General features: G+C 37.3%; 1 protein-coding gene across 1 annotated transcript in view; it reads right to left on the reverse strand.

Annotated features, from left to right (window-relative positions):
* Positions 1 to 18,753, reverse strand: part of LGR5 (leucine rich repeat containing G protein-coupled receptor 5) — a 92,662-nt gene that overhangs the window by 50,104 nt on the left and 23,805 nt on the right. The window contains exon 2 of the mRNA XM_074827240.1: positions 4,945 to 5,016. Within this exon, the coding sequence (XP_074683341.1) occupies positions 4,945 to 5,016 (72 nt within the window). The remainder of the gene's footprint in view (positions 1 to 4,944; positions 5,017 to 18,753) is intronic.

Consider the following 18,753-nt stretch of genomic DNA (forward strand, 5'->3'; position numbering starts at 1 on the left):
ACAGGAACAGAATTTACAATGTGCCATGGGCCACTTGCCGGGCTGGTGACAGGTACCTCTCACTGACAAACACCATGAATCAAACACAGTGGCACAGTCTGAACATATCGACTCTACATGTATGCACGTATGAAATGAAGAAACCAAATTCGTAATTCATGTGAAGAAACAGAATTCACAACTTACGTGTTAGATTGTGCGCAGCTCTGAAATTACCTAAGGGATCATAAGTCATTTAGCAGTGAAAGTTCTTGAAACTTCAGCTGAAGGAGGTGGCACAAGCCAATTTCCACCAGGAACAGCTCCACTAAAACCTGCTGTGCAAGAACTGTGAAACTGGTATTGAAGTGACATTGGAAGGAAGCATGTGTGGATAGTTTGAGGCCACTAGATTGATAGTCTATTTTTTACTTTAGTTGTGCATGTCAGTTGCAGGTAGTTTTACTTTTTTGCCTTGGAGGTTTTTTAATCTATGCAGATCAATCTTTGGGAAATATTTTAGTATTTAAGCATCCTGTCCAAAGATTGTTGAAGTAATTACAAGACTCTCCCACTTTCTCCAAAAAGTTTTGGACTATGGCTGCAGCACTTTCATGTTTTCTACCAGCTTACATAACAGTAAAAAGTACAGAATCAGTTTTCAGTGCTAGCCACATTGTGCCTGCACCAGCACAAAAATAAAGACTACAAAACCCCAGGAGCAAATGCTCTCAGTTTTCAAAGACGTAAATGACCAGAGAGCTCAGTCCCCCTGCTCAAAGTCAGTGGGGAAAAGAACACCTAATTCCCATTAACTGCTTTGAAAACCTCTTTGTTGGAAGAAAGAGCAAACAGAGAGAGAAGGGAAAACAATAAATAAGAACAGATGGTAATGGATTATGCCTGGTAATTTAGGACTTCATTTTCATGTATACAGTGGCCTCTTGACCACTTCTGCAGTGTAAAGGGATTTCCACACAAATCATGGTGAGATTCACACAATATGTGTGTTTTGTACTGTATCTGTAATTCGGTACTTCAGTATTGTAGCAAAACGCACTCACTTTTAAAGGCACTTCTGCAACCTCTGTAATAAAACTATGATCAATCTGAAAAACCTTGTACATATATTTAATTCCCTTCAAAGTTATTTTTAGAAATAACATGGGTGCCAGTAAACTTTCTTGCACCTGTATGTAGGTTGCAATTAATTTAAGGTGGTTTTGTTGCTTGATTTCTGTGAAATGGAAGTTATTTGGAACTCTCTTACTCTGTAGGCAAAATAATTGTAATAAAACAGTCCTTTGCTACTGTTTTACTAAAACACCTATTTTAAGTTGCTGAAAAATAGCAATGTACTAAAAATCACTTGAGTTTTGCTTATCCGTGGAATGTTCCCATGTTTAAAATTAAAATAAAAGCTTTATATATGTGTATGCCTGGGTGTGTGTGCATATATTTATGCATATGTATATATGTGTGGAGATATATCTAGTTGGAGATATTTGTAGTTAGGTCTGATTCAAATAGTTTTAAATTATTATTGGCTTTCTTCCTCACTCTTCATAAAGACATTAATTTATAAAATAAAACAGTTTCAGGCACTGCTTTGAAGTGTTACTAATCACAAATGATATGTCTACACTCAGATGTAGTTGCCTCTTAAAGAATCCTACCCTAAGTAATTCTTTACACTTTTAAAACCACCTTTTTTTCATGCATTACTCTAACTTACTGCTCTATTAATATGGGCATTCTACACATGTTGTAGAGTGACATACGTCTAGAAATACTCCACATGAGATCGAGTCTTGGACTCAGTCACACTGATAAATATCTGCAGTTATTTTGAATTTATAATGAAGAATTTGATTTAATGGTGTTGTACAAGTTCATGCAGAGCAACTTGCTGATAATCAAGTAGCTGAAGCATATTTCTTTCTTGGTGGGAGTTTCATCATATGCACTTAAGAGAAAATTAGGCCTGAAAGGCCCGCCCATCATTTTCACAAATAAAAGATCTTGCTCAAAACTAAACTTTTTATGAGCTAGAACAGTTCAGTTTTCAAAGTACCACAATGTTTTCCAAAATTTTTAGAGGAATATGCACCTCTGAAATACAGCATAGTTTCAATATGTTGTACTTCAGTGGTCAAAGTCTTTGGTTACGGATAAATACCAGGCATGATCACCAGGACTGCAAGAATGCTCCCTGCAGAGGTGTCTAACCTTGGCTGGAAGAGTGGATCAGATTCAGCCTAGAAGGTCAGAACTGGCTGAACAGAGCTGGCTTATACATCCTTGCTTTGGAATCAGAACAACTGGTTTAACTGTCTTAATAAAATCTCAGTTCTTCTGGGGTAATGACTTATCAGTATTGCCAAACCACATATCTAGAACATAACGTCTAAGCTAAAATTCAGTGGATCAGTCATTAGCTTTTATCAGATTTTTGAACCAGATCTCTAATAAAGGGATTAGTAGCACTTTTTTCAACACTAAAAAACCCTAAAAAATGCATTTTAAGCTCCTGTTGTTGTATTTCAAAGAGCAGATAGACATTTCTAAGATGCATTTTAATTTCATGGAAACATTACTTTGGTATAAAGATTCTATAAAATCTTATTTTTACAATGTCTGCATTATAGGCCAAATTATCTTTTGCAATAGTACCCTTTAACTGAGCCACATACACAAAACACAGAATTCCCAGGTAAGCTGGGAATAAAAATCATGTTGCAATGCCTGGATGGGCAAAATAATTTTCATATGTACAATAACTGCTCAGAAATGAACATAGAGGAGCATGGGAACTACAATGGCTGTTACCCCCTACTTCAAAATTGAATATCCAGTTCCCTTTCCACTGTCTATACTTTTTTCTATGCAATACTAGACTGAGTTGTATTACATGCCTCTGAACACCGAAGAATCTCTCAGCACAATGTGTTTGCATCTGCATTAAGAAGAGGTGATCAGTTGCCTCACCTCTTCAAAGGCTTCTGTTTTCTATGCTTATTTGAAAAGTGGAACCCTACAAACTGGAAGGGTTCCACAAAACAGAATCACAATTAATGAGAAATAGAAATGATTGGCTTGTGTGAAATGAATGGAGGAGCTGACTGCATATATGTAAAACAAAACATAGTAAAGAAATAAATATTTTTCTGGTACTACCAGCAATGATGGACTGGAATGACTTAAATTGGAACAGAGGATTATAAGGATAACAGTTTAGTATTTCTGGTGGAAAAAGTAGGCCCAACACAAGAATAAGGTAAGAACACTTTCAAAGGTCTTGATCAGGAAGATGAAGTAGACTGCTGAACAGTTTCTCAATCAGTGGCATAAGTCTCACTATTTGGGTGATCTAACTTTGGAGCACAAAATGAAAGAGTGAAGGTAAGTTGGCTTAATATATCAGAATTTACTTCCAGGAAAAGCCCAAACTTTTGTTTTTCTTCTTTTCTTTAATGGCTGGAGAGAAATCATTGGGTTGAAAGTTTTTAGTAGGGTTATTACAGCTGACAGGAGATTGGACAAGCAAACATGAACATGACGCAAAAATCCACAAGCAGGGTCTCTGTGGCAGGATTCACTTCATACACACTTGATATTTAATACTTGGCATGTGACATCTCTCCTTGTTATGTCCATATCTGTATGTTATTTGAAAGTTGCACCAACAGCAATACAGATAATGATAACCAATGAAAAGAAGTAAAGAAAGCGAAATAATGCTTTCTATATACAAATGTTGCCAGTAATAAAAAGAAGACAGGAAAGGAAAATCTGCTTGCAAAGAGGGTATTGTTTTCAAAGTTATCATTACAAAATGTTTGGTTTTTTTTTCTCATAGATGTCAGCTGGAAAGACCAGGTGGCAAAATTCAAATGACCGTTAGCAAGGACACCAAAAGTTGTCAGTGCAATACCCACCTAAATTGCAGAGGACTGTACATATTTCATAGCTTAAAATAGGCAATGTCTTTGCCATAAGGACAGCACCGTGACTTTGGATATCTTATGTGGGTTTTACGGTGTGTTAGCAGTTAAATGTGCTATAAAAAAGGGAGGCTTTCACTTTTAAAAGCTTATAAACCACATTTCATAAGAGGCTGGATGCCTAGACAATTCTTTTAATCAACTTTTAGAGGTACTCATGCAAATGCAGGTGCCAGCTTTTTCCCACAAGATCTATGGTGCATCAGTTACAGAGTCTCCATCACTCCTCAGGAACCTAAATTTTCTTTTAAGCCTGGACCATTGTAAATAGGGTGACTGCCAAATCCAGTTCTCATGAATGCACAATACTTTTCACTTTTGGTTAGTCACCATCATTTCAAACCAGCATTCCTCTTTTGATGTTGTGCTTGATTAGCTGGTTTTTGCAGTGTACTTTTTCCCCTCAGTGAATGTACTAGATAGCGTAACTAAGCTTTTTGCAGGATTCTGCATTTTGCAGTTAGCCTTCAGGGATGTTAAATTTAAGAGTAAGGAAACAGTAATTAAAAGTGATTAGGACAAGAAGCCTTGATACTATGAAATGTGGACTCAATTGTTCTTGACACAGGCAGAATGAGGCAGCAGGTTTTGGTTTTGATTATAGCTTTACTTGAGATTTTAATAAACATGAGCCAGTATTCAAACTTTTAATATCCTGCTGCTTAACTATTTCCAAAAAGCAATACAGCTCTTTTAAACAGCCCTTGCTTAAAAAGTTTAATTTGTTTGGCTCTGTCTCTGCTTAGAGAAGTTGTAGCCTCACGGTAACTCTTTTATAAGTTCATTTCCAGAATCACAAGCAATTGGGTTTTTTTCAAGTAAGTGTTTCCGCATGTGCCAGAAGTGTCAGGTTGACAGCTTTCCTGCACTGTTTTATCTGGTTCCCACAGTAAGTATGAGAGACAAACACAGGAATGTGTCTAGTGCTGACTATGCCCATCAAGGATACAATGATACTTACAGCTCTTCCAGGAAGCGGAGATTGTGCACGGGGTTTGAGGGCAGCTTAGTAATGTTGTTCATACTGAGATCACTGTAGGGGAAAACAGACAGAGACTTAATATGGCATGCCACAACTGTGGTATCCAGCTGTTCATTCCACACATTTTTAAGTACTACATTAACAAAAATTAGTTCCTCTGCCAGAACTGATGAATCATTATCTAGTTAGCACGTTAAACATTCTTCTTTCGTATGAACACAGCTTTGTCAAACCAAATACAGGCTGTAGCATGCTCCTTGTTTCCAAAGATCTTGGAATGTTTTATCACACTCTATAAATCAGCTGGAACACTAAACAACCCTTTTAGTCTACATAATTTTAATAAACCACTGTACTGTATTAAAATTTACTTGGAGTAGTAAAGGAAAACTACTACAATTTTTGTTGTTGTAGCACTGTAGCACAGTTCGTTTACTAAAGTACACAGACAAAACTGTACCTATATAAACTACCTGCATCATTCTTTAAATTTCATGAATATGGAAACATTTTGCTTTTGCCGTACAACCTGCTGCATGGCCGTACTGATTTGCTTTGCCTTACATTAGGCACATCAGGTGTCCCCCAAACCCAACTTACTTCAGTCAAAGAAATGACATTATTTTCAAATAATAAACATCCCCTTTTTAGAGTGCTCTTTTTTTGCAGGTTCTCAAATTGCATTAAATAAGTGAAATGAACCATAAAACAAGGGTGTAATGTGATCCTGCTCTGTAGCACACTTCCTGGTGGGGTTCCACAGTAGTTCCTGGCACAGGAAACAACCAGCCATATCAGCTCTGTTAGAGCTCATTCAAGCTATGTTTTAGACTAAACTTCATATAATACCTTTTTATTCTTAACATGCTTTTTCATTGTTTTCCACTGTCTTCCCCATGCCCCACAGTATCATTATTATCGCTTTGCATTAAGTATAAAAACTGTAAACAGACTACATAATAAAATTTTGTGTGGAAGATACGACATACACAACTATATCAAAATTCCTGTAGACTGTTAAAATAAAAATATCAGACTTGCATATTTTATGCAAACATTATGTGATAATTTAAAACCCCCCACTATTTAAACATATATATATATATATTTGTAGCGGTGCTTATAGTTTCCAGCTACTTTGGGTAGTATTTGGATAACTTTATTTCTTCCAGCTGTTGAGAGCTTATAGAAGGTAAATAAGTTATCTGTACTTTGGTGGGTAAACGTCCTATTCCTATTCCATCTAGTTCTTATTACTCATGGTCTGTTTCACATTACAGAATATGTGCTTTTAGTCAGCATAGTTAATTTTGATGTTTGATCTTTTGCTGAATTTTAAAATGTTTAATTTAAAAACATACTTCACACAGAGGTTTTGAAATAAAGGAAATGTGTTAATACTTTACAACAATTATCAAATCACTGTTGGGTAAGGTCTCCGCATTCACTTCAAAATCAAGGTATAATTTGAGACTGTGTACTTATTAAATTCATTCTTTACTGTAATACTTTATCACCTAATTCTTTCATACCACTTAGCAGGTGATTATCCTTTCACTTTGATAAAGGCTCAATGGATTTATTCTGGCAAAAGAACAAAACCATGGATTTATTTGGCAAAAGAAAAACTTATCCAGCTAGTGAATCATATACTGCTGAATATTAAGATAAACCCAGTATTTTAACAACATCATTTTGATCAAGAGATTTTCAACGCATGTCTTAATGGGTTTTTGTAAACATACCAAATCACATTTTAGACTTAAAAAGTCAGCCTTGGTGGAAGATGGGAGTGATTCATCTTCCAATATACACATATTTAGGGCATTCTACAAAATCAGCATTAACCAGTGCTCTGGCTGACCAGGGAAACCTGAAGCCTGTTTTTCTAGCACATTAATTTCTGTTAGTAGTAGGCAGTACTTGTCTGCTTGTACCACCCACAACACCCCATGATGACGCCAGTCAGAAGCAATCTACAGACCAGACCCTAATATCTTAAGAGGATCAGAATAAGAGAAGGTGGCTTTCATTACGTGTTTTGATGCACAGTGAGAAAATGAACAATACATGCACTTTTCTTAAAAGCATCTTCAGACCCCAGAGGTGGATTTGCCAACAGTGAACTCCAATGTCCTAGTTTTTTTTTTGGACTCCACTCATGTGGTAAAGTATGTGCTCCACATCATATAATGGAGGAAAACCTCTTCTTTTTTCCAGTCTACACTGCAGCAATTGCTAGCTCTTTTTAAACCTACCAGTTAAATAATCTCAACCTGTTAGATAGGTTCCTTTTTTCTCCAGATTATTCTTTCCTTGGAACATGAAGAACAAAGACATTTCTGTGAAACAGAACTACTAAACATTACTTATGCATATTTCATAGAATCATAGAACCATTTAGGTTGGAAAAGACCCTTAAGACCACTGAGTCCAACTATTAACCTAACACTACCAAGTCTACCACTAAACTAGGTCCCTAAATGACACACCTACATGTCTTTTAAATACCTCCAGGGATGGTGGAGTAACAGAAATTATTTCCAAATTTGCTCAATAACGTCTTTCCAAACCAGTTGTTAACACTAGTAACTAATACACAGGCCATTCCAGCCTATGCTGGTGATGTGTTATTGTTGTAGCTATAAGGGTTTAAGAATATAAGGGAGACTACTGTAGGGAGAAGTAATATCTTTGATTAGGCTAGCTGAGACAGCTGGAAAAACTGAGAAACTTTCAGGGACAAAAATCAAAAATCTCTGCTTCTTCCAACTGTACCAGTTGGCTAAATAGATGACATTGTTTCTCCCTAAAAACCTCACATCACTTATGCTGGCAAAGCAGTAGTTCATCTGTGCTTACAGTTTTTAGATTCAGAATACTCTTTTGGGTCAGAATCACCATGGATGCATTTAATCCAACTTTTTGTTCACTGAAGTAACTATGGGACTTACAAGAGAAGTCCCATGACCCAGAGCTACTTCTGGGGGTATGTTTGGAGAAGTGAGACAAACAAAAACAGTTAATGCAATGCAATCAGTCACTGCATCTCATGTGAGCAACACTGCAAAGTTTGGGCTGCTGAGCAGAAACTCCTCACAGTGCTCCAGAGACAAATAAAGGAGGTTCTCAGCAAACTTGCCAGCCTTTGGACCACATTGCCAAGAAGACACAGCTAGGATGAGATTTATGGCCATTAGCTAGATCAAGTACAGCTAACAGACGGAAAGGGCTAGTTGGTAAACTGTAGGCTTACATATTATTACTATGAAAAATAATTGTAATGGGTATGGCTTATGTCCTGCAACTGCGATGGTTTCTTTCCAAAAAGTGTATCAAATGGGTTTTCTCATTTCTCCTTTCAGTGCTAGCCTGTCAAAATCAGCAATTTGTTCTCTCTAGAAAAGAGAAGGGGATGAAAGATGGCTTGGACATCAGGATTTGCAGTGTAATGCTGAAAAATATTAAAATCAAGGTAGTAGATCTTTAACTATCTGCAGTGGAATGGTTCTGATTTTATATCAGATCCACTCCCCAATTTCCTTGGTGTGCTCGTGCATGTACACTCAGAACCAAACCAGCTGAAATTGCAAACAGTTATTGTCAAACTTGGTAGGCTCCTACAAGCTACAATGATGAAAAACTTACAATTATTAGAATACTGAAAATCTTTAAGTAAGTTAGTGTAACAGAACTACTCCTATATCCTTCAGTAGGAGCGGCACTGTAAGAGTACACTCTTGAGTTTTAAAATGCTCCTAATGTAAACAGCAATAGTACCAGACCTATCTTTATGAAAACTACCTGCATGTACTGTACTGGAAAGACGACAGGTTATTTTGAATAGTCAGATGAACACATTGTCTGTTCTTCCATCAGCATTCCTGCAGCCTGTTTCCAACTGCTGACTATAAAAGCAATATACCAGCAAACTAAACTTTTATCTTTTCAAAAGATAAGAAGATTTGCTTCAATGACTGCATTGGCAACACGGCTCACTATAATGATATCTTAATTATACTCTGTGCCAATCAATCACCATGTTGTGTCTCCAGTGACTTGCAAAAGGAATCCTACCTGTCATGAAATCTTTGAAGAATAGAAAATATTGCAAACTGCACCATGCATCTGCCTGTTTTCTTCTTGGTGATTATATGAGCAAATTCTGAGCATTTGCAAAAACAGAGTCCAGGAAGCCAAATACAACAGGTCTTCCCCACCCCCACCCCCCCCACCACCCTGTTTTGCTGTCCATGCATAAACATGATGAAAAAATATCCAGTTACCATCTTAGAAGTGAGTAGTTCACAATGAATCCCCAAAAGCCAGTAGAACAAGTTAAGTGAACCAGTTCTTAACTTATAATAGACGAATCTGGAGGCCAAGTTACTAACTTGTTATTAGCTGTTATTACAAGAGATGTTTCAGTGACTATTCATTTTGGAAGATTGGATTTCCACATTACATTGATATCTTTTAAAGGAGAACAAAATCTCTCTTGGGACATATGCAAGGCTTCTATTGGTTTTCATCAATCAACCTGTTGATCTACTACTAGGCTAAACTATTACACTGAATGGTACAAACTTGTCTATCCGTTGCAAGGGTAATGCAATAATCCAATATTAGACAATGAATTGTGTCTTTAACAGCTGCAACCTGGTTGATTTTTAGAAAATTATCAAGACATTATTAGGATTATTCATTATGTTTCTTCTAGGCCTGCCTTAGCCCAACAAGATGTATTAATGATTATTTTTACGGAAGTCTTTGAAAGATAAAGCACTCGCATAAAAATACTGACAATAGACCGAATACACTCAATGAGTTCTTCTTAGCTGAGAACACCTCCTAAATTAAGACAATTTCCTTAACCATTTACAGCAAAATTTGACACTATCTCTCTTCCCTTGTTATGCCTATCTTTTTAACACAGCAATCTTGTTCCTACTGTTGACAGAATACTTTACTAGCTCCACTATGTGATGGAAGAAAATGCTAGCCATGTGCATGCCATCTACTAATGCAAATGCTTCACTATGGATATTAAAAATAATAAAAATAACTTAATGTGCTACATCTACTTAAAGTAGATAAATCTATCTGCCAACACTGGAGTAGTAGTAGTTCCCATTTCTTACAAATAATTCCTATAGCATGTTTTTATTCAAGGGTCTCAATAAATAAATAGAATAATAATTATCATCATTTTACAGAAGGGAAACTAAGACACCTAATGGCGAAGTGACATGCTCACAGTCAAAAGCAGGTTAGATGCCACAGAGGAACCAAACACTGATGATGATTAGTCCAGTGTCCTTTTCATTAAATCACACTGTCTATCCCCTGGCATTTACGCTGGTTTTCCAAGTGGTGATGCATAATCTGTCAACAGCTTCAGAAAACAATGACCATATTTTCATTTTAATGGTCCTAGATTACATTATCTTCCAAAATCAACATGAAAATTGATAGTCATGTATTTGCATGTTTAATACACCCATGCAGAGCAGCACAGGGCAGTGTATGAGCATGCATAAATAAACACTGTAAGCACTTCCTGACAATTAAATCACAGCATTTCTTCTTACAACTAGCTTCAAACTCATCTGTGGTTCTTTAAAGGACTCTGTAGTAAACTATGACAAAGATGTGAATTTCTGCTAAATGATTCACATTTGAAGCAGTTCATCTTTGTGTTTGGAAAAATCTTCTGGAAAAAAGGTGGTAGATTTGCAGGGAGAATCATTAAAGAGAGAGAGTTATAACAGACGTTACATGGAGCAGGTAATCGATCAAGGTATTCACAGTAAATAACAAGTGGCAATAGCATGGATATTTCCGCCCTTCTACACGTTGATATTGACAAATGCTAAAATTAAATATTTAAAAATTCATTATCTCATGTAATATTATTTGTAATAGTAAATTATCAGCAACTGATCCCATTCTATACTTTTAAAAATTAATAAAGAAGTGATGCAAAGCTAAAACAGGATTGCTTGTTACTCATTTTTAACAGAAAATTTCTGTTACTTGAGATTGAAGTTCATTAGTGGTTTCCAGAGACCCAACACCTTTGTATTAAAACACACCCTGCAAAAAGCAAATGATGTTGTGTGGTTGCTTGAGAAAAGACCCTGCGGTAAGACTATGTGTGACTGTGCACCTCATGAAGAGCGCTATGCCAGTAAATGGACGGTACTCCCACTGTCCCCCTTGCACTGTCCTTCCCTTCCTTGGCACACCAGTGGTGCTTGTTCCAGCAGTGCATTCTGTTTACAGAAGATACAACCACTGCAATTGTAAATAGATATCTATGGAAAGGATCAGGCGCCTTGAACTTAGGGAAGCCTCAAAGATGATCCAGCAAGGTCAGGAGTGCTCTGTCTACACCTGTTCTCTGCTGTTGTGTGTTGGTCCATAACCCATTGGGTGAATATTAAACATCACATCCCAGCAAACCATGCCGATAGGTCACATCTGGATTCAACACAAACGAACAAAATGCTTTGGCTAAAACTTGGCACTCTCAACACCTGTCAGTGGGTTCCTCTAATGTCACAAACAGCAAAATTTGGCTTATTACCGCCGAAGTTCTGTAACACAGTCATTTTAAACAGCATGCATTATTCCTGAACATAGTTGGCAATTCTGTCATATAAACAGCCATCAAAGACTTACTTAAATCTACACTGCAGAACATTTGTAAAGCAAACAGTACGTGCATGATTAATCTTTTCAGGAAACAATTTTACCATTCAGTTTATCCAAGACTCCAGCAGAGGGAGCAGGGCAGAGCAAACAATTAGGGTCAAAAAGAAAGTAAAGATCAAAGATCAGATCAAACACACTCAATGCTGAATTAATCTGACAAGTACCTGACATTTCATTTTAGCTACAAAGATTCTGTCTCTCTGCTTTTTCTGTATATCACATTCATGATGCTCCCTAGATGAAATTACCCATTTACTTTCAAAGCTGATTCACGGCTGTTCGTTTGGTGCTGAAGATACAGTTTGCTAAGTAATAATTACCAGGGTAAGTTACAAAAACATTCCAACATGTCAATCATTTACTGAACTTACATATTTTAAAGCTTAAATAACCAAAGGGATATTTTATAATGCAGAAGCCAGAAGGAGCAATTAAGAGAGGACTGAATGGAATTCCTCCTCCTCCCATGCCCACAGATTGTACTACTATTATTTTACTTTGTGAGTTATTACTTGTTTCTGCTGCACTAATTCAAATAGATTATATGAATACTGCATACACGATTCATCTTGTTCAAATACTGAAACAATATGTGACAGGAAAATATATCAGTTTTTATTGTAATTTATGGAGACAACAGGTAGAATGTTTGTTCTGTTTTTCATTGTTATCTGTTTATCAGGTACTGTTTTATCTTATTTTTGATGAAGAACAGTACAGTTAAATTGAGAAAAGATATTTATTAGAAGTGACCAAGTCTGGGAAAAAACCCTCTTGGTCTCTCTTAGTTTCAGAATACTTTCTGCAACTCTAGAAGTTGTCAATTTTACAACTATTTGTTACAAAAATGACAAAAATATAGGAAAACATCCCTTTTTTGCTGAATGAATGGACATTTATTCATTTTAGAAACTGGGGGTCCAATTTCCTTCTAATTCCAGGTCTATAATTTCATCCCTCTGAATTCAACGAAGCTGTTCCTAAATTATGGTTATTTATGAGAGGAGAGCATCTACAAAAAGCACAGCATAGTCTGCCTATTCGCATACTACACCTTGACGACAGCAGAAAATATCTGAGTGTAGATAAAGACTCAAAATACAACCCTAAAGTCATAAAGTAAAACTTTCCTAAGTTTTACTTTACTAAGTTACCTGGCCACACAGCCAACTGGTCTGAATACCCAACTGGCAGTTACGCACAGCATAGATTATATGTTACACAAACCAATTTTAAAACTCTACCAAAATATCCAGTATTACTTCAGTGAGGCTGCTGAGGATGGAAATGAATGAGGATTAGCCTCATTTCATTTGTAACACGGTACACAGTAAGTTATTTAGTTTGCTGGTCTTAATTTGCCTCAATTCCAGAGCATGGATTTGAAGGATTAAAAAGCAAACAGATTTGAGAGCATCTGCTACAAACACATTCTAACAGTGATGGTGTTAAGTCTGAGATCTGGAAATCTGTGCACAACACACTTGCATTTAGAGCAGGAAATATATATCCTACATTGCACAGTGCAAAGGTCCCCAAGGTACAGATGAGTGAGCTGGGTCCAGAGCTGGAAGTTACATTACCATGCTATGTGCTCCCAGAAAGGCTAATTATCTCAAGTACAGCAGGATGCTGCTATGACTGTACTAATTGCACAATGCAGGGTCTTTGCACAATGCTACTCTGTGTGATGTAATATAGCAGTTGTCGTATATATAAACTTGGTATTCTTGAACTGGTTCGTTGCAAAATACACACACTCCAGATTGGGTGAAATTCTGGCTTGGTAAATGAAATGGCAAAAATGTCATTCATCAAAGACAAGAGTCCACCTCTTTGATCACAACTGATCTTTTTATCTGAGAGGAGTTTTCAGTAAAATTCTGGTTAGCTTCTTCACTACTCTTCTTCTACAGGATCACATTTTCCTATGCATTGATGCTAAATGACTGGACTTGTTTTAACACAGCACTGTCACTTCTGCTTTCATTATAGTTTAGTTGCACCATGTGTTGTTGCAGAGTAATTGAAGAGTTTCAGCAGAGAAAATGATGCTACACTGTATCACAACTACTAGAGATCCACTCTGAATTACTAATTCAATCATTTTTGTATTGTTGCTTAGCTGAAATAATTCTTTACAGAATCTTCTCTTTATTATGGACAACCCAACTGATGTCATATTACCAGCACACTCAGTTTCATCCAATGTTGCTACCAAAAGAATTACTCCTGATCTCCTCCCCACCCCAGCACTGCCCATTCCTTTTGAGGATGCTGTTGAACTAGAGTTGGCAACTGATCTGGATTTAAAAAAATCCAGCAGGAAAAAAAAATGGTTTGAATCCAAATCAGTCCCCTGAACTCGTTCATTGTGCTGTTGTTTGTGCCACCACAAGCTAAAGTATAGCAGAGAAACAAATAAGGAAGGTGAAGCAGAACTGTGTTTTTCAGTTGGCAGTGTTGGCTTAAAGTAATGCAGGGTGATCCTATACCTAGGACGTCAACATTGTAAATCTTCAGATATACAAAGATGTGGATTTTTTTTTTTATATGCACATCTTCCCTTTAATGTCTGACAGAGTTTGTTCACTGAAATACAATAGGGCCTCCAGACCTGTCAGCTCCTGGCTGCTGACAGTCTCTTCCAACACCTCCTACGGAGCTCAGAGGAATGACAGAGCTGTCAGATTTTTCACTGATGGACTGAACACCCAAACTTCTGCAATAGTAAGTGCCAGGAAATATGTACAGCTTGATTCTTACAAAGATAATGCACCTAAAACCACTGTATTTCTCCATCAGGTAAATTTTTTTTTGCTTAAGTGTTCAAAATTCACTTTCAGCATGAGGTATTTTCACACGGGTTGGTATAGACTAGTCTGAATATACATGAACGCTGGGTCTTTAATCTTATACTGGCATCACGTATACCTGGTCTCCACACATTTTGTTTGCTTGTAAGTGAACAGCTGCCCTTCAGATAGGCAGAGTACTGAGATGCCTGAGCTAGCTTTAATCAATTCAGGTCAAGAAGCAGGGTTGAGATACACTAACTTACCCTACCAAGGAGAAATCTCCGGTAGAATCCTCATGTGTTGGATTTGGCTGGCATGTATTTTTCGTGTGGTTGTACCAGCACAATCTTCAAGGAAAAGGGCCGTGCTCCTTCTAGTATAAAAGTGTCTTCTCTTTGGATAAATTATTTCCTTTTCCAGTAATTTAAATTACTGAGATTAGAGCTGTACAATTAATACATGCAAGCAAAATATTTCAGGGCTATTTCTACTGAGACCAGCTGGGCTGTTCAGATGATAAGCTAATACTTAGTACAAGTAGAGGCAGCAGACTCTGACCCAGAATAAATGATCCCTATTTCCTTCCTTTTATTCACAATGTTTACATAGTCCACTGTTTGGCAACCTCATTTTGAGGCCAGTGACCCACCACTTCTTGTGACTGTTATGATGATCAACAGAAAATCTCTTCAGGGCAAGCAATTGACTAGTGCTGTTCAGACAAATCCACTCTGTGTCTTGGTTTTAGGTTTCAAATATCAGTTCTGGATCTTCCTGGAGACAGTATTGAGCAATATTATAAAACATCAGTAGCCAAAACAAACTTTTAACAAATGCAAACTGCTGCTGCCAACTCTGTTGCACCTGTGTGCACATGTGAACTAAGTGTGTCCCCTATACTGCACCTGTCTGCTTCTTTTTGCACATGAAATGAACTTTCCAAGATCTCTTTTGTTTAGCTGTTCCAAATGCTATAAAAATGCTGGAAAGAATCAGTCGCCCTATTATTTACATGTCTTAAAACTTATAACACAGCAAGTCAATGTCAGCACTAGAATAGTGCCTGAGGGTAAACACCTGGCTCCACTGATGCTGGTAGCAAAACTCCCATTGACTCCCATGGAAGGACGACGTCATCCCAGGCCCGTAATGCCAGGTTCTACCCAATAGGCACTATTTCACAGTTGTGGAAATCATGAAACAGCACATCGCTGTGCCTGGAGTAGTGAATGTAGTACCACTGCGTTCACTGGGAAGACTTCTACGTATTTTTTCCAGACCTTTCATCATTTCTAGAATCTGCTGAGGTAAAGGCGGGATGCCATTGGTTTGAGTCACTAAGGAGAGGAAAGTGTGACATTTTCTGCTGACAGAAATCGTCCTTACTATCTTTTTCCCAAGTGAGAAGGTTCAAAATCTAAGGAAGTGGTTTATTCCAGTTTCTTTTATTCCCATATTATTCGCTGTCAAAGCTTTTCTTTCTTTTCTGTTTGGTTGTCATGCCTGCTCCAATTATTTGGGTACTTAACTTTTCATGTCAGGTATTCTGCTTCCAAAGTGATGTGCTGATTCTCCTCATTTTTCCTTCTTCACCCTCTCTTTTCCATAGCCTTTGCTCAATTTTTGTTTCACATGAGGTTCAGCTTTCCAGTCAGGAAACCGGAAGGATTACTCAGAATGATCTGCATTGTGATGGTTCTTTCTGGACAAAGATGAATCAACATTTTGGAACTAGATGGTTTAGACTCTGTGACCCTTTGGGAGATCTCTTAAAGGCTTAATTCGCCTAGCAATGAACAAGTAGCACAAACGAACACAGCAATACCAACCTCCTACATGACAACAACTGCTGATGACCACTGGTCTCACCTTGCACAAGAGTGCATAAGACAGTACCTGTCACATACTGCTATTGTTTCACTCCTCCCCCAAATGGTGACAAAACAGATGCCAGCTTGAAAATGGAGCAGGTAGAAATGAAATATAGGACAGAAATAAACTCAAGGCACTCACTAAGCAGAAGCAGGTCTTCTACTGACAGGTGTTATCCTGTTTTCCACACTCTGCAGAATCCAGTCAGCCTCACCTTCCCTTCATGAGGGGTTTGGAGCTGGTGGGATGCAGACTGTTCTTCTTTGCACCACACACAGGGTATAAAGAGACTATCTCAGCCCACATGCTGGCTTCATTCTCCCATCCCATGCGGGGAGTGGTGTGAAGATCAGAGAGGTGAAGGATGCCCCTCTCAGTCACTGTCTTGGCATTTAGATCTTAACTTTCACATACTTTTGGCAGACTGAAGAATACAGAACTACATGGCTCTACATGTATTAATACTGTTGCTATTAAAAGGACCACAAAGGGGGTTTTTGTGGGCATTCATTCTGACTGAAAAACACAAACCCATTGGGAACTTCCTGAATAAAGCCCCAATATATCCTTGCATGACCCACCAGAGATTCTAGGAAGATCCCTTCTCCAGAACCGTCCAGCTGGTTGTCACTTTTTCATTTGTGCAGTTTTATGAAGCTCTTCAGAATTTTCATCCTGCAGATTCAGCACAGCACAGGAAAAAATGAGGACTTCATGCCATCCTGATCTTAAATTAAAACCCCTTTAACAAAAATATGATCATCTAAGCTGTTTTTTTTCCTAACCTAATCCCATAATGGACATTTTTTAATAAAGGCATGTGGTTTGAAAACGAGCTTTTAAACAACCAGAGAAAAGAAAGAACATAGGAACAGGTTTTAAAATGTCTGTGGAAAAAAGACAGGGCATTATTTTAAATAATTAAACTCAAAGCTCAGGTGATTTGTCTTGTCACATGCATAATGTATGAGGTTACTTTTCTTTAAAAGCCAGTGTTTAAGAAGGAAATGGTAGCATCGTTAACAAATGCCATAGGGCAGAGAGTCTTTTCTGGGCAATTTTTCAATTCAATAAAATTTTCAAACTTGTATTTTGCCATTTCCAGCTCCCATATTAAAAATCTATTAGTAGAAAGCCTATTGAAAAGCTGACCATGAGCACAAGAGACTTTTTCTGGAAACACTTCTATTCAGTTCTCATGCCTGAACAAAAGCAGATTGGCACATTCAGTTATATACAAACGCCTTTGAAAGGGACCTCCCCCCCCTTTCCCATAGCCACGCGTTTCAGGGCTCTATATGCTGAAGGAAGCCAGTGAAAGGTTTGAAGAGGTGGGGAGACCAAGGGCTTCCACCGAGATCCTTCAAAGTCCTCGTCTTCTATAGTGGGAGGATTTCCCTCTAAATCCCTTTCAATAGCATATTGATGGCTTTGAAAGCTTAAATGGCATTTGTCAACCATCAGTAAATCTTGAAAACTGTTTCTGCAAATAGCCCAACTCTGAGTCTCAGCTTTTCCCATTAATCTGTACGTAAGGCCACTGAAGACTTTTTCAGAGCCTAGATAATGCCTGGATTAAAAGGTCCATTCAGAAGGGAAAACTTTAGCATTCACCTTGTGTACATAGCCATTTCACCAGTGGTATTCATGGGTTGTTATTTCAACTCTGCATTTGTCCTGCAAACAAGACATTTTGCCACAAAGACTTGGTAGAGACATTCTTCAGTGAATTACTGAAACCTAGCCCTGCTATTTGTCATGGCTTGTTATTTTTATCAAGTGTAATCAGTTCAAATAGGAACCCTAGACTGACAACTTTACAATTACATTACTATTTTAAGAGTGGAAGGTATGTTTCTTCTAATTCAACAATGAAACTGATTAAAGCAAAACCTGATTGCTTTATCTAATGAAACAGTCTAAAATTTCCCTTAATCAGATGTCAGAAGACTTTTTGTTTGTTTTATATTGAAAGACAAGAACTTTATCAAAATCATTAATCAACATTTTTACTTTATGATATTTTATAAAAACTTTATACATTTACAAGGCTTAATAATTTATAATATGTTACATACTGCTTGTGTTCATATTTTAGGGCAATAATGTATTAATTTACCTTTCTCCAAATAAAGCAAATGGACAGACTTTAAACCCTCAGAACTTCTGCCCCTTACATGGACAAACTCTTTTTTTAGGCTGTTCTTACATCCTAATAATGTTTGTGTTCTCTCCTAATTTTTTTTTTTTTTTGCATTTTGCATTCAGTAAGTTACACCAAAGCCAAGGTATGAGCTATTTTGAAGGGCACAAGGCATTTTTAAAAAATTATTATCATCATCATTTTCATCATCATCCTCATCTTTATCATTATTATAATCACGTCAAAATGTTTATACAT

This window comes from Strix aluco, chromosome 5 (genome assembly GCF_031877795.1).
Source record: "Strix aluco isolate bStrAlu1 chromosome 5, bStrAlu1.hap1, whole genome shotgun sequence".
Classification (NCBI taxonomy): Eukaryota; Metazoa; Chordata; class Aves; order Strigiformes; family Strigidae; genus Strix; species Strix aluco.